This window comes from Oncorhynchus mykiss, chromosome 26 (assembly GCF_057628025.1).
Source record: "Oncorhynchus mykiss isolate SJ-2025 chromosome 26, ASM5762802v1, whole genome shotgun sequence".
Lineage (NCBI taxonomy): Eukaryota > Metazoa > Chordata > Actinopteri > Salmoniformes > Salmonidae > Oncorhynchus > Oncorhynchus mykiss.
The window spans coordinates 27,185,146-27,201,981 of NC_143047.1; the positions used below are offsets into that span (position 1 = coordinate 27,185,146).

The 16,836-nt window shown below is 41.9% G+C and overlaps 1 protein-coding gene across 1 annotated transcript; it reads right to left on the reverse strand.

The window, feature by feature from the left end:
• Nucleotides 1-200: 200 nt before the first annotated feature.
• Nucleotides 201-15,450, reverse strand: LOC110506737 (sal-like protein 1). The gene is made up of 3 exons (XM_021586570.3): nucleotides 14,425-15,450; nucleotides 3,237-7,036; nucleotides 201-1,966 (listed from the first exon to the last, which is right to left on the reverse strand). Exons 1-3 carry the CDS (start codon nucleotides 14,495-14,497, stop codon nucleotides 1,526-1,528), a joined length of 4,314 nt encoding a protein of 1,437 aa, XP_021442245.3. The 5' UTR covers nucleotides 14,498-15,450; the 3' UTR covers nucleotides 201-1,525.
• Nucleotides 15,451-16,836: the final 1,386 nt, after the last annotated feature.

Here is a 16,836-nt window from a genome sequence, read left to right on the forward strand (position 1 = left end):
ATTATTTCATAAGTGCATATTTAAACTCAAATTTAAAAGTTTAATCTACAAAAAAAATATCTGATCCCTCAAATAACATGACAAGACCACATTTCAAAAGTGAAAACTCTCCAATTATTCCAAACCCCCATTATCTCCAATCATAAAGCATACAAAACAGAAAGAAACAAAAGAGAATGAAGAGACACAAACACTCATAGTTTTCTTTTGGAAAACGGATGTATTTGAATAATAGAGTAAAGAATGACAGTATCTTAGTTGTTAGTAGGTATTAAAGTGTAGAGAAACTGGACCCATAAAGATCTTCCAACTTTCCAAGAAAGTGCATGTAACAGTCCGAAGGTTGTCAAACCTAATATATATTTATATTTATAAAAACACTATCATTTGTCCCCTAGCCAAGATGGACTTTGTCTTATGAGCTTTATATGTACATTTTGTTGTGATGGAATTTCTAGTTCCCACGTCTCACATTATTTACACAGACGTCAACACATATGTTGCACTTGATGCCAATGAGGATGCTGAGGACATAGCAGCAATGTGGAAATCCAGCAGATGACCTATAGGAGAATCCCACCCACATGATTGGCTCTCTTCTCACTTCAAACCAGGAAGTGGACCTCTCCGAATTCATCATCTCCTCTAACAACACAACTGCTTTGTGTTAAACTTTACACCAAAAAGCAACAAAACAAAAAAGATCAAGAAGAAAAAATGGAACTATGGAAGAAAGAAAAAAAGGACAATAGATAGAATAAAATTAACGAACAAAACAGGTTAGGCCTACTGTACCTCTAAATAAACACTTGAAATGCCTACTGTAACTCTAAATAAACACTTGAAATGCCTACTGTAACTCTAAATAAACACTTGAAATGCTTGAATGCTTTCTTTTTCCTTAAATAAAAGATCAACAGCGGTTGATTAGGAAATGACTACAGTGTAATCATACTCCCTTGCCTGAAGTCTCAATGATTTTTTTCAAGGGGGAACGTTAATACACATCTGTTAGACCATCTAGAGTAGATCAGTGTACATTATTTACAGCCATTCTGTTTCACTTATTACAGATCTAATGCATCACATGAACATCAACAGTTGTGTTAAAGCTATATACTACAGACAAAAATAACTTAATGCCAAGGTAAAGATATGCTAAAGTTTCAACAGCTCACTTTCAGCTCATACCCATTCTGGCTGTAGAACAGAAAAAAACTAACTGTTAATGCTTCCACTTGGTTCCGAGCAAGGTTATAATCACTAATAAATAAGCTCCTTAAAACTATAACATGTTGTACATTGTACAAAAAAGCAACTTCTCTTCACACTCATGTTGGTAAAGTTTCAAAGGCAAGCCAAAGCCAAGTCATTCTTTGTCTTTGCCTGGTTCTCTTTCTCTTTTCAATCACTATGTGTGTGTATGTATGTGCGTATGTGTATGTGTGCATGTGTATGTGTATGTGTGTGTGTGTGTGTGTGTGTGTGTGTGTGTGTGTGTGTACATATGAGAGGGAAATATTCTCTAGTTTGTGGCAATCTCTTTGTTGTCCTCCATGAAACGTGTGAATCGGAAGTGGGTCCCGTTCTCTGCGTTGGCCATTTTCTCCAGGCCAGCCAGAGCGGCATTGGATTCTGTACTGTGCAGCTTCTCCAGGTTGCCTGTGAGGCCGCCCACGGGCGAGCTGCCCCCGTTCCCCATGCTCCCCGACAGAGATGGCAGGCCTCCGTTCTGGATGACAGAGATCTCGTTGGTCTTCATGGCCAAGCCGCTGGAAAACGCTGCAGCGTACTGGTTCCAGAAGCTAGCCGGGTCTCCGTTGCCCAACCTAGATGCCATGTCCTTCTGGAAGATCTCTGGGAACTTGACAGGGTTGGTGCCCAGGAAGGCCATGGAGCCGTCTACAGAGAGCCGGCGGCCGCGTCTGGCAGGGGCGCTGTTCCACATGTGTGTCCCCATATGAACCTGGAAAGAGAAACAGAGATACAGAGAGAGGGAGGGAGAGAGAGAGAGAGAGAGAGAGGACGCAAATCAGAAATATTTCAAACTTGGCCACGACAAAGGCACATAGTAACAGATGATGCAATGGAAAAAAAATAAATAATAAACAGCAAGTTAGTATTAAAATAGTTCAGCACCCTGGGTGCAACAGGAGGATTGGTGCAGTGAGCTGTGAACGGCGTGGGGACGTGGGCATGGTGTAACCATTTTATTATGGCTAGGATGAAATACTGCATTTAATCTGAAACCTTCATTCAAACGTCTCATGAGGGAGACCCTTGTGCTTTGGTTCAAATTGCAGTGCCCACTCTCATTGCCCTGGCCAGTATTACATCTGATGTTTACCCCTGCTATGCCCTTTCCCAACGAGGACAATGTCTTTTTCTTCTTCTTTTGATCCTGAAAGGATGACTGTTACAGATAATTCATGTTAAATCAATGTAGAAACATGGAGGTGTCAGATACACAACTGATTGTGTTGTCTAGAGTGATAACATGCTTTAAAATATCACTTGCTAGAAATTATACATTATTTTAATAAAAACACACTACAAAATCATAGCATCAGCAAAATGTGAAATCTTGCTACAAATAATAAGGATATAGTTTTTTTTTATATCATCAAGGGTGTAAACTATAACTGGTGCTGATTACCCGGTAATTGCAACATTTGACAGTGCTTCCTAAATATTACACCTTTCTATGTTTCACCACCTTGATTTCACACAGTTGAGTGGTGTTATCACATTTGGCCCTTCAGTTCCTGTTTATCTCTGAGGTTTATCACCTTTTCCAAATGGTCAAAGGGAAACTGGGATTTTCATGGGGTAAACTCTGGAAAACTGAGGATGGTTGCCTCTGGTTGCCTCTAGTAACTGTAGTTAATGCTGTTAACTGAACCATTCCCAGCTGTGCTCTGCTGATCACATTCTCAGGTTTCTACCCAATAATCATATTAATGGGGTGATTCAACCTTTCCGCTGAGCTGGTTCTTTCATCAATTATAGAACATTACTGCCTCCGAATGGCACTGACATAACACACTTCAATTTGTTGCTCAAAGTTGTGGATCAAAATTCTGGTGATTTTTATACTCCTATAGATATTCATTAATAAATATGTGAACATTTTCCAATTCCATTCATAATGTTTTTAAATATACAATTGCCCTGAGATATTGAATATGTGTGTATTTTACCTATTGCATTCATAATGTTTATAATCATACAATTACCTTGAGATTTCCTTTGGTGGTGAAAGCCCGACCACAGATGTGACAGGCGAAGGGCTTCTCCCCAGTGTGGGTCCTCTCATGTATCTGCAGAGCGCTAGAGGAGGAGAAGGTCTTCCCACAAGTGTTGCAGTAGTGCTGCTTGGGTGTCCGGCGTAGAGGGGCAGAGGCTGAGAGCACCGGGGATGTAGAGGCCGAGGTGGTCACCAGGCCGTGGGGCATGTTACTTGCCATGTCCTTATGGTGATCCCGGTCCTGGTGGTCCCTGTGGTGTTCCCTGTGGTGTTCCCTGTGATGGTCAATATGGTGGTCCCTGTGGTGGTCCTGATGGTGGTGGAGGCCGTGGAGGAAGCCGTTGACCTCTGATTTGATCATGGAGGACAGGGAGTTCACAGAGAGGAGGGAGGGGGTCGGACTGGAGGAGAGGCTGGTGTTAGAGGGTTCGAAGAGCTGCGAGGGCAAGTCCCTCATCTGGTGGGTGAGCATGTGCTGCTTCAGGTTGCCCTTGGTCGAGAAGCCCCGGTTACAGGCCGTGCAAATGAATGGCCTTTCTTTGGTATGGCTTCGGTAGTGGATGTCCAAGGCACTCTGACATGCAAACGTCTTCCCACAGATGTCACAGGCTGTGTTCTTGAACGTGCCGCGCTCACGGAATGGGAAGAGCATGCCCAGTGGGTCTTTAGACGGGTTGCAGGATGTCAGGTCCAGGGCCCCGATGCTAGAAGGGTGATGCTGCATGAGGCTGGCACTGATGTGATCCAGGGACATAGCCCTCTGGTGCCTCTCCTGTCTCTCCTGCCTCTCCTGTCTTTCCTCCAAGTTGGGGGATTTACGTTGATGTTGGGGGAGCCCATTGGTAGGGGATGGGGGCTGCATGGAAGAGGTAGATTCTGACACTGCTGGACTCCCGGCACTCGGGCTCTCGATGTCCCCACCCAGGGATGAGGAGTCGTTAGTGAGGCAGTCCCCTTCCATTGAACCTCTGTTCCCCATGGCCTTCATTCTGCTGGCCTGCAGCTCTTCTACCAGCCTCTGGTGGGGGTTATGGTGGCTGTTATGCTGATTGTCATGGTGGTTGTTAAAATGATTGTTATGGTGGTTGTCATGGTGGCTGTGATGTTGATTGTTATGGAGGTTGTTGTGGTGGATTCTATAATCAATATCATGGTGGGTATTGTGGTAGGCGTTGTGATGGGCATGATGGTTTTTCTCTTGCCCGTCCTGGACGACCATCTCGGGGTGAGAGGGGGAATTGCACAGGCTGTCTTGGGAGGCATCGGCTGACTTAGGGGTGTCTGGGACGCTGCTGTCAGGGCCATCTTCCATCCCTTCTACTCCTTCCATCCCCTCCATATCATCATCAGAGAAGTTGTCCAGGTCATCGAAGTTCTCATCGAAGTTCCTCTCATCAAAGGAGCCTGTGTCAGAGCCCATGGACTCAGGGTAGCTGTCTGGCAGTGGGGTGTTTGGGATCTGCCCTCCCATGTGCATTCGGATGTGCTGCTGCAGGACCACTGCGTTGGTGAACTTCTTCTGGCAGATGGGGCAGGAGTGATGGACCCTGAGTGGAGGCATGGCCCGGTGGACGGTGTAGTGGGTCTTCAGGTTCCCTTTGGTGGTGAAGGCTCTGCCACACACTTTACACTTGAAGGGCCTCTCTCCAGTGTGAGTACGGTAGTGCATTTTCAGAGCGCTCTGACAGCTGAGCACACGGTGGCAGATGACACACTCATTGGGGTCCGTCAACTTCCTGTCGATGTTCTCCACCAGCTGCTGCAGCTTGGAGGTCTCCGACCCCTGGAGCGGGTCCAAGAGGCCCCCGAACGGGAACTTAGCCTTGAAATGCTCAGACATGAGGGGCATGAGAGGGTTGGTCATCATAGGCGGGCTGTTGGAGGTTGTGTATTCTGTGTTCCGCTCAGACTCAGAGTTCACACTCGGCATGAAGCTCGACGAGTGACTGCCCTCTTCAGTTTTCCCGTTTGACGTAGGCAGGGCCGCAGCTTCTTCAGACAACCCGTCGTTGCTTTTCATTGATGGCTCAGCAGCGTCACAACCGGAGTCAGTCTTTGTGGAAAAGGAGGGGCTGGTTATGGCTACCGAATGATCTTCTTTTTTAATGAATGGTGGCAGGCTGGGCATGGTTGGTGGGAGCAGCATGCCCACTGACGAGGTCAGAGTGGAGAGAACAGGTTTGCTGTCCAGCCAGCTGGTCACAGGCTTCTCTGGAGGCATTGACATACCATATGGAATGCCGGTGCTCGTTGGAATATTGTCTAAATGCTCGGGGACAGGGTATGGATTCATCTGAACATGTGGATACTTCTCTTTATGACGCTGGAAGTGGACCTTCAAGTTACCGCGGGTGGAGAAGCGATTGCCACAGATGTTACACTTGTACGGCCTCTCACCTGTGTGAGATCGCAGGTGGATCTGCAAGGCACTGTCACTCCCAAACACCTTGGCACAAAATCTGCACTTATGCTTGAAGAACGCCTCCTCTGAGCTGCTCTTGGGTTCAAATGAAGTTACGTTTGGTGGCTTGCCTTTCCTCTGGGCCAGCGCAGCCAGAGAGTTGAGGTCCTCCACTGTGGTGCCAATACTGGGCAGGGAGCTGGAAAATAGGTGGTTTCCAGACGGGGGCTGAGGTAGATGTGGATTAGTTACAGGGTTCAACAGGCTACCTATCCCAAAGGCTGGCATGGATGACTTAGTGTGTGATGGGTTACTGAGCTGAGAGTGGAGGTTGCTGCTGATCGCATGTATTGGCCTCTTGTCAGATGACGACTGGGAGTTGTTGACTGTGGACGGTCCCAGTGAGCTGATGCTCTGAGATGATTCACCGCTGCTGGGGTTGTTGCTCTGAGGTAGCTGCACCCTTTCAGCCAGCTGCTTCAGGCTGCTGATGCTGGCAGACTGGCTGGCCAGGCTCTGTGCTAAGCCTGCGGCTGCAGCCAGCTGCTGAGAGAGATGGGAGCTGAGCGTGGTCAGTGGGTTGGCTGACGGCCCCAACGAGCCTCCTGGTGTGGAGATGCTGGGGGGCACCTGCATTTCAGGGGACTGGGAGGCCAGTAGCAGGATCTGGTGACGGATCTGTTCAATGAGCTGCAGCTGGTGGATCTGTTGCTGCTGCAGGCCCAGGAGTTGCTCCATCAGGGCCGGCACTGCCACCCTCGGGCCCCCGGACCCAGACCCAGAGGAGCGCTGCATCTCCTGGGAGAACTGGGCCACAGCCACTTTGGTGCTCTGCAGGTTTTCGATGATGACGTTGCTGTTGATCATAGAGATGCTCCCCAGGTCAGTCAGGTTGCCGAGCGGAGGTAGCTGGGGGGCAGAGACGATCGAGGTGCCCGGTGCTGGTCCAGAGCTCTTCCTGCTGGAACTGTGGCCATTTCCCTCGCCCGTGTTCATGTTGATGTTACTGCCTCCCTCCATGTGGCTGCTGCCTCCATCATTGTCGTGACCAGGATGAGCGTTGATTTCGGAAACGTCGACGTCCATGGATTCTTCTTTGTCAAGAGCGTTATGCTCCAAAAGGTCACTGCACTGCGCTTGATCAGTGTTATTAACCGTGTCATTCATCTGCTCATCAGGATTATGTGGAGGGGAGCCAGGCGAAAAGGTTCCGGAAGGAGAGGCAGGATTCTCATTCACTATCAGAACTAATTGATTCTTAGTGCAATTCTTCTGGTGTTGTTCAAGATCTGATAGTTCAAAGAACTCAGCACAACATCTGCTACAGACATGGGCATCTGACTCCTTGCAGGGGGGGTCTTCCTCCGAGCAGGGCTCTTCTGTGTCCCCTGAAAAACACAGGAGGGGGAAACAGAGGATTAGTGATTAGAAATGTTTTTCAGCTGAAGAGGCAGCTTTATCTATTCAAATTCCTTTGTTGTTAATCTTAAATTAATCAGTTTGACACTTATCTGCTTGATATGTTCACAAAAAACAACCATCAAAAAAGCAACAATAAACCAAAAAAATAGTGAAAAAGACCCCTTTTAATGTGGTGGCTCTGAGAAACAGGATAAGAAAAGAATGGAAATCAATAATACTTGTTCAAATATTACCTAAAAGTGATCTTTGAAGATGTACATCTGGTTTCATCAAGCCAACCATCTTTTAAGTAATAATTTTCTATAGACAATCCATCAACATATAAAAAACTATGAAGTGAGGACATTGGGGCTTAATGACATTTCATAGAGAAGCATTGATTTCCAATATTTCATACTCCTCAATGTCTACATGTCCATTGAGTGCAAATCAACCATTTGAAGGACTTATTAGACTTTCAATTTGCTGTCAACTTTGCTCATTTTCAACTCAACTACAGGCATCTTGGACAGGTTATCCCTGTCACTAAGCTAATTTGTATCCCGTCAGGCTGCAATCGGAATCTGACAGCCACAATAAACAGAACCTTTGGATTCCAGATTGTTCTCTCTAGCCACTCGGACACTCAACAAAGACAGTGAAAAATTATATATGCCATTATTGTACTGATATCACTAAGAATTATACATTTTGTTTTTACCAAAATATCTGTAATGTTTACATAACACATGTTTTTATAAATATGTTATGTATATTTAATAAATTACATAACATAAAATAAATAAAACACATTATGGTACCTAATATAAAATGAAGAGTAAAACATAAAGTATAAAACTTCGTATCAAAAACTGTTTGTATTGATGTAAATCTGTAAATATCACATATATATATATATATATATATATATATATATATATATATACACACCTTCCAGGGAAAAATACAACCAAAACATAACTACAAATGGGTCAATAAATGAGTCAAGACCTATGAGTGGAGCTGCTGTCATATATATTAGAATGAACAGCTTGCTGCCCAAAACCAAGCAACTGGCCACACCAGTTTTAAGCAACAGGCAATTCAATACCAACCAATAAGAATACGCTAAATGAATAATTGTCTTTTAAATGTGCAAAGAAACTGGTCTTGGTTATGCAATTTCCATTCAACAAACACAGGGGTCAGTGTGAAAAGAACAAAAGGCGAGTCAACACCCCTGTGCCACTGCTGTGCTCCAGACTTTCCTCATTCTATCTTCTTTTTGTCAAACCAAAATCTCACTGTTTAACATACAAGTTGATTTACAAATTGCAATTCTCTATGAATCCCTTTCATTGTGGGCCCCGGCGATCTACATTTTCATCACGGGTGGAAAGGGAGGAGGGTTCATTTGAAAATGAAACCCAGAGACAGAGACAGAGAGAGAGAGACAGAGAGAGAGAGAGAGAGAGAGAGAGAGAGAGAGAGAAAGAGAGAGAGAGAGAGATGAGTGCGGCCCTGCCCCACTGAGACAGGATGGCTTCCCATTGTTCACACAGCATGGGAGCGGCGGGCTTGTCGGCCTGGCCTGGCCTGGCCTGCTCATCTTGGCCAACTCAAAGCAGATCCTGTTTAATTCAGGGATTATCTCCCTCAATGTTTCTCTGCTCTGGGACATCAGATAACGCAAAGTTGCCATGACAGTAAAACCCAGACTCACACCACTCTAACCATGCAAACGGAGAAGACTCGCTCGAACATTAATGGTAACTTTTTAATATCAACCATGCAGCCCCCCCTGAAAGCGTCAGTAATGAAAAATGTGTTTGATTTACCTCGTGGGAAGGAAGAGTAGCTTTGTTTGGTATTGGTTGACCATGTGAACAAATGAAATGGATTTTATGTGAGAGGAAACACATCAATTTACACAATGTCCTGAATACACTGCTGTAGGAAACACTAATGTAGCTAAACAAAAATGTGAGAAAACTATCCAAAGTCAACAACAAAATAAAAGCGCTTGTACCGCCCTTCAAGAACTTAAAAAAGTTACCTAGAGGTTACAGGAGCAAACTTTTACAAACATACAAAAGTGCACTATCAAAGCAAAAATGTAAACATCAAGTTCATAGCGTTAATTATTATTCTCTTACTAGATTAAAGTGCACTGGAGTGTAGTGATGACACACATGTTGAAGCCGCAAGCTACTATTTCCACATATCATTAATAAAAAATGTAAAAAGGATTTAAGATTCCATACATCCAAACGTTTGTTTAAACTGTCTAATTCAATCTGTATGAAAACAAGTGACTAGCTCAAGTTTCTTCAGAGACCTGTGGATAACTTATTTAGTTAGGCAGTCAGTAATAACTATCTTTAAATGTAACATTCTCTCATTCGTCAAGTGAATGGAAACTGGACATTGTGGATTGTATCACATTGTGGATTCTATCTAAAAATGATCATGTTTAGCGACCAAAATAACTATATCCAAAACCACAGAGAAAAATAAAACAAAGAGCATATGCCCAAATGTAACTCTGTTATCAACTTCTCATAACATTCACTGAAACCACAATATATATGTCCCTAATAATAACGTACTTGTAACAGGCCAGGATTTGACCAACCAAGGGGTAAATTCACTTTCCAAATCTCAAAGTGTGTTACTCTCAACACCCAGCACACCCCACCCCCTTCCTTCATAAATACTCAGTGATTGTAATGCAAATAGTGGTCCAATTAAAACAATCAAATTATTCCATCTCAAATGTGCTCTTTCACAAGAAGCTATTTCCATACCACCACCTTGACTATTAAAAAGGGTTAAACATCTCAGAAGCATGGAGTATTTGAAAGTCTTAAATCTATAATCATGTACTGACATGTAATCATGTCTGTTTACATAAGTAGACATGCACTTAAAAAGAGATGGTATTTAATATTTTGTTCATCTGATGTCTTTATGAATAAAGAAAACGAATACTATGAAAATAACGCCAACAAATGAGAACAGCCACAATACACACAACACCCAAATGTCTACAGCAACAGTGCATAAATTAGTCAATGTTTAAAAAATAGCTGAGGATGATCTCTGAATAAAAATGATGCGTTACTCTGTATAAAAATCATCATGCTACAAGGAGTCACCAGAGATCAGGCCTTCAGTGAGGCAGAAGAGACACATGCCAAAACAGAGAGCTGTATAAAAAGGACAGAAGAGAGTAAATAATAAGGGATATAGAAATGTGGATTAGTAGAAAATATGACAGAGTAGCTTTTTGAGAGTTCCTACGTTACTTTGTAGGGATGCTGGCTTCAAGTCTCTTGACACTTGTGAATTCAGTAGGATGTCTGATGCCTGATGCATGCCTGAGCTAACCCACCTCCTCTCCAGCCCTCACACTGCTGGCCTCACTGGAAACATCCCAGTGAACACTAGATGGGGTTCCACTATAGCTGCCGTTTCCCGGATGGACAAGCCCCAGCCTTAGCAGCTCTGCCCTGGTGACATGATTAAAGCTTAAAGGGGAGGAGAAGGGAGAAAAGCAAGCAAGTCCTTCAGCCGGGATACATCTCAGCCTTCCACTTTATAAACATTGGCAAAATGACAAGTAACTGAATCCCTGTTGTTTGTCGGGTACAACAGTGAGAAGGGCTGGGGACCGCCCTGCCGATCTCCCTCTGGGGGAGCTACTCTTGCAGGGTGGAAGTGGATGGCGGTCACACTGATAAGACCCCCAATCACAAATATAGGACAGGGTCCCTGCTAGGCCCCTGTGGCTCTGATCAACGGGGTCAATGACGAGGTACAGGAGAACACACTGCAGCCTGAACTCTCATCAACTTCACACAGGGAAACACAGGGGGACCCTGGCAAAGGTTAAAACAGCTGAACATCCCACCCGAGAACTCTCTCTCTCTCTCTCTCTCTCGGAGGGACAAGATGAGAGACAGACAGCCTTGACTTTCAACCTCATACACTAACTACCCAGTGGCAAAATGCCCTCAGCATCTCCTTAAAATGTATTAGGAATGTATTAGGAATGCCTCCCTCTTTTTTTATTTTGCATACAGAAACTGATGAGGACCTTCCAGTTCCACACAAACAGGAGATCTCTCAGTCATGAGCACACATTCTAGAATTATCAACCCATTACCAGAAATGCAAGTATTCCATGTCCCTAACCCATAATTACAGGTATTGCATTTTCAGCTTGTTTAATGCATGATGCATTTGGGTTATTTATTGTGAAACTCAGTAGGCACCAGTCTGCTGACAGAGAATGGCTAAAGTTACTATTCACTACTTTATTACATTTTAGGGAAAATGCAGCAGTCAATGAAAAACAAGTATGATTCTAGGTATAGACTATGTTTTGCATTGATCCTTGGTTCCAACCAAATCATGCAACCTTAGGTAGAAGTAAATGCTTCTTAAGCAAGGTTTAAGTTGGGTGAAACAGACCTTTATTTCCAGCTAGCATAACATGTTTTTTAAAGGATACTGCAAACAACATAGTTGTACACACACTGAAAGAGCTTAAAACATGGACAATGTCAAGTCAGTCCAAAAATATAGATTAGTTATATAAGAAAAATAAGTCAAACTAAATTGACTGTCTCGATGAAAATATATTTCCATACAACTCCTCAGAAGGAAAATACATAGACAACATGTATGGAAATTAACAGCCATATAGGGACAATTAAAGAGCCTCTAGAGTTACCTTTCTGTAGGCTATGTCATGGCAAACACTTCTAATAAACAGATATTAATAGTAAGAATAGAGGAATATGGGATACTATAGAGCAGTAACTACAAACAAGTCAAATGTAATCTGTATCAGAGTTTATGATTTCCTTTGAAAAAAGCTAGTGCAATGACAATATAGTCTGCAAAAAGACAGAGCCTAATCTAACTTCCATTTAAACTAATGAACAGAGAAAACGCAACACTTAAATCTACTATATATGTGAGACTTTTTAAAATACATTTACAATTCTAGAATGTTAGATAGAAACTACTGTCGTTTCACTACGACCATTCAACCATTTTGAAAATAGTTATTTCAGTAAATTGTACGTTTGAGGCAATATATCCTACAAACCTTAATAATCTACAAATTGCTTGCTATTTTTAAGATAGTGAAACTTAAACTTTGCCGCATCAAAATACCTTACAAACACCATAGGGTGAAAGTTATGGCTATGGGTGTTGTAGGCCTATAGAAAATACTTCCATAACCTGGTTTTCACAGCAGGTCTAAAGCACACCTTTAGCAATAGAAAATTAAATCCCAGCTTGTTATAGGTCTCTTTGGAAAACATAATTTTATCAAATGTATCATCATAAGAGGAAACGTGACTGTTGGGTGGACTTAAAATAGATGGTCAGCTGGTCACTCCGGAGTAGTGGAAACTCGCAAGGGTGACAAAGCGTTCCTAAAGCAACCAAGGTAGTTGCATAATAAAATTCATTCAACCACTGTCGCCATCTTTTTGATGGTCTCAACCACAACTTGATATATCCTTTATACTAGCTAATTTTCATGACGTGAGGTAATTTGGTGCTGAGCTTTTGTTAAAGTAAATTAACATAAACCTTTTACATATTTTTGAAAATGATAGGTAGAAGTTTCAGGGAGAAGTTAACTTCTATCGTAAAATAACAGGCCTCTGTCCCTCACTATTTCTTTCTCTCTCGTTTTCTCTCAGTGTGTGTGTGTGTGAGAGAGAGAGCGAGAGAGAGGGGGGGGGGGGCGGGGGCGAAAGAGAGAGAATCGGAAGCAGTATGCCATCTATTCTAACATTTAAGTTTTTTAATATTTTGAAAATTATTGTTTAGGAATATACACCGGCAGGTAGCCTAGTGTTTGAGCGTTGGACTAGTAACCGAAAGGTTGCAAGCTCGAATTCCCGAGCTGACAAGGTAAAAATATGTCTTTCTGCCCCTGAACAAGGCAGTTAACCCACTGTTCCTAGGCTGTCATTGAAAATACGAATTTGTTCTTAACTGACTTGCCAGGTTAAATAAAGGTTAAACAAATACACAAGGGAAATGTAGGAAGTAAATAAAAAGTGTGCATGCGACTAAGCTTAAAACCATTATAATGTATTAAAATTAAATAAGGATATACATAATAACTATAAGGTGGCGACAGGTAGCCTAGTGGTTGGGCCAGTAACCGAAAGGTTTCTAGATCGAATCCTGAGCTAACAAGGAAAATAATATGTCGTTCTACCCCTGGACAAGGCAGCTAACCCACTGTTCGTAGGCCGTCCTTGTAAATAAGAAGTTGTTCTTAACTGATTTGCCTAGTTAAAAATACATTTTTAAAAAAGAAGGTAATTTTGGTTTCAGTGTTCTGGTGCATCACATTGAGATTGGGGTTTAAAAGCCATTTAATTTGTAAACGAATGTTTACCATCCACCATTACGACCACAAGATGTCAACAAACTGAAAATCGATAATTCAAGCAAATGTTTATATTTCTTATCATTTTATTTTAATCCAGCCAAAGCTTGGCAGAGAAATACCGACTTTGTAGACTAGCCTATGTACAGGACAGTCAGAAACAGTAGAAACTTTACGCGAGTAAGCAAATTATTATTTATTTTATATATAGGCATAACCCAAAATAGAGGGCAAACATTTAAGAAAATACTGGTTATTTCGACGCACAAGTACTTGTCCGTGCATAGAGTACAGTTGGGCAACGATTGGAGTGAAACTAAGTCGACTACAAAAGCAGAAACTTAAACGAGCCTTTCGCTGCAGCAACTTTGCTTGCAGCAGCAATAGAGGAAACTTGCTTCAAGGTGTGTAAGACAAAAATGTTGATTAAAAAATCAATCTTTGTAGCCTACCACACAAAGTGTTCTAAAAAGTGAATACTAAAAGTGTAGGCTACATAGAAGCCTATGTCGAGGTAAAGGTAGGCTAAGCAGCCTAATAACAAAACTATAACGCATGCACTTTTACACGGTTATATTTTGTAACATAAAGTTGAATTCTAAAGTAATATGAACAACAAAACGCAATAATATTATATTTTCAAGTATAAAAGTACTTTGACTGTGTCTTAGAGCGATATAGAAAAGGCACCGGCCATAGTTCGATCATAAAGTAGATAGTCTATATATATATATATATATATATATAACAAATGTGTCTTGTTATGTATGATAAGCTGATTTTGAGACTGTAAATTGCATGAATTCAATTTTTTTTTGTCTAACTTAGAAAAGAAAGGGGGGAGAGTTCCTATCCAAAAAGAAACGATCATAAAAAGACAAAAACATCTGAAAACCAGCTATTAAAAGATAGTAGCTTGGATAAGAGCGATCCATTGCCCGAACTTACCATTGTGCTTGGAAAAGGCCAGATGAGGGTCCGATTGGAAATGTTGCGGCTTTGCTTGTTTCCTCCGCGACATGCTGGCTCACACATCAGCCAAGAAATAATAAAAAATTACTAAAAAATCTGCTGAAAATTACAAAAATCGAGTCCATCCACAGCGCATTTGTCCTGTTATGATTATCAATAATGCTTTGCGATTAATCATAAGAGGGTTCTTTGAAAGGCGATTGGCACCTCGCCAGCCCCCTATTCAAATTAAGTCTCTTTAATCAATTAGGTCCTGATTTGCTGGGGACTCTTGTCTCTCTCTCAGCTCCCACCCAATGAGTTGATCCGTGTGGAAGAAAAGGCTGGGTTTTCCAACTCCCTTTAGATACAGTTTAACCCTTCTTAGCAACCAGCTGGTAGCTACGTAAAGCTTATTTTGGCTACTAGTGGAATGTCAGAGTCTTCAGTCCATGCGCGGAACCGTATCTGTCCTACTGACCAAGCAGCGATCAAACCCAGCAGAGTTAGGTCAATTTGAACTGACGAGACGCTCACCGTGAAACCTCCGTGATCTCACATACAAATACTTTCCACAACTCTGGTCGCTGTTGCTGTGCATATCCTCCTTTCAGATTTGCATTGAGGTCGTTGTAATTCAGATCTTGTATGTTGAAACACCAATACCTAAACGTTGGTTGGTGGTGCCTCAAGGCAGCGAGGAAAACGTTTATCGACTATAAGAGGCTCGTGCGTAACGGCACCGTAGGTGTCTCGGAACTCCAAGATATGTATCGAATATCCAAATCAGATTCATTTGATTATCGCGAACGGTGTTAGTAACACGTTTTCATCACACATCGCATTCCGCGAACAAACAAACTTTAAGGGCCCATGTAGGACTGTGAGAAATGTTGAGCCCAGCCCACCTATGACGTGATTGGTCACTGGGCTATTCTATCATAAACCGACGGAGGTGCAATCTCTCTCTCCCCTCTCTCTCTCGCTAATTCTCATACGCATGGTTCGCGAGCAAGTGTGTGTGTGAGCGTGAACGACTGACTGGCCAGTAGAGGGGACAGTAAAGAGTGTATGATTCTGTTTCGAAGGCATGGACATGTTTGTGTTGTTTATATATGTTTACTATACATAGGCTACTTCAACACCTCATGCATACATTTCACGAACTTGCGCGTCATTGAAACATGGAGTTGCTTTAATTTCATAAATTGATTGGCTTGTTTAGGGAAACTCGCTACAATCAGCGTCTTGTCCAAATTGTAGCCTACAGTTGCCCAGCATGTCACGGGTAGCATATGTATGTTTATTTTGCTGTACGTCAAGTTTATAATTTCATCAGTTCTGTAACAAAAATGAGAACCTTATTGCGCAGTTGTAATGCAAGACAAATCCGTTGCTATTCAAGAAGTGGATTTAAATAGAATAATAATAGTAGAATAGTATACATTTAAAACTATAGAGGTTACACTGAATAGACGTTGATCTTTGCTCCAAACACAACGATAAATGTGTACTTTTTCAACATAGAGAACTACTGGCATATACAACCGGGAGGAGAATAGGGCCAGACAAGATCTTTATTGATAAAGCATTATAATACAATATAGGTCACATAATAAGTGTTGAAAAATATAATTGAATTGTAACAATTTTTTTTTGAATATGTGAAGCCAATAGCTAAGTCCATTTTATAACCTACTGTATGTACGTTAGTAATTTTATAATACTACTAATAATAATAATACAAATCATAATATACAAATTATAAGAATCATAGTTCTAAAATTATACACTATTCGTGATGACTCCTGGAGTCATCCTTGGGAATGTTTGAAGAGAGCAGGAGTTCCCATAGGAGCTGCTCTGTGTCTAGTAGATTTATTGTGTGGAAAAGATAAACGAAGCTATCAGTCGGGCTGATTTTGAGAAATGAAGATAATAATGTTACTATAGGTGATGTCTTGGATGCCATTATTTTTCACTGAATATTTAAAGAGCTGCTGGAGGCTAGATGGATCTAGTCCTCTCTTGTTTCAGCTATCTTTTAGGACGAGTCCTATTTACTTATTAATGGCCGAGGAAGGGACAGGGGAAAAATATTGGTGATAGCTACTTTTGTTTGGTGGACACTGATAGGTCAATACAGAATATCAATAAGTAATACATATTTTTCAAATTTTTATAAAATTATTGTCATATTGGAAGTGCCATTTTCAGTATAGTCTATAGAATAAAGTTGTATGTTTACAATCCCTCAATATCTCAAAAGGTAGAAGGAATCAAATAAAATAACCCAACAAAAATAAAGCCTATTCATACAGAGATGATAAGGAAACTGGAATACAGTTACATACCTGTATGTCATACACGGTAATAATAGGCCTACTCGTATTGATACCCATGGGAAAG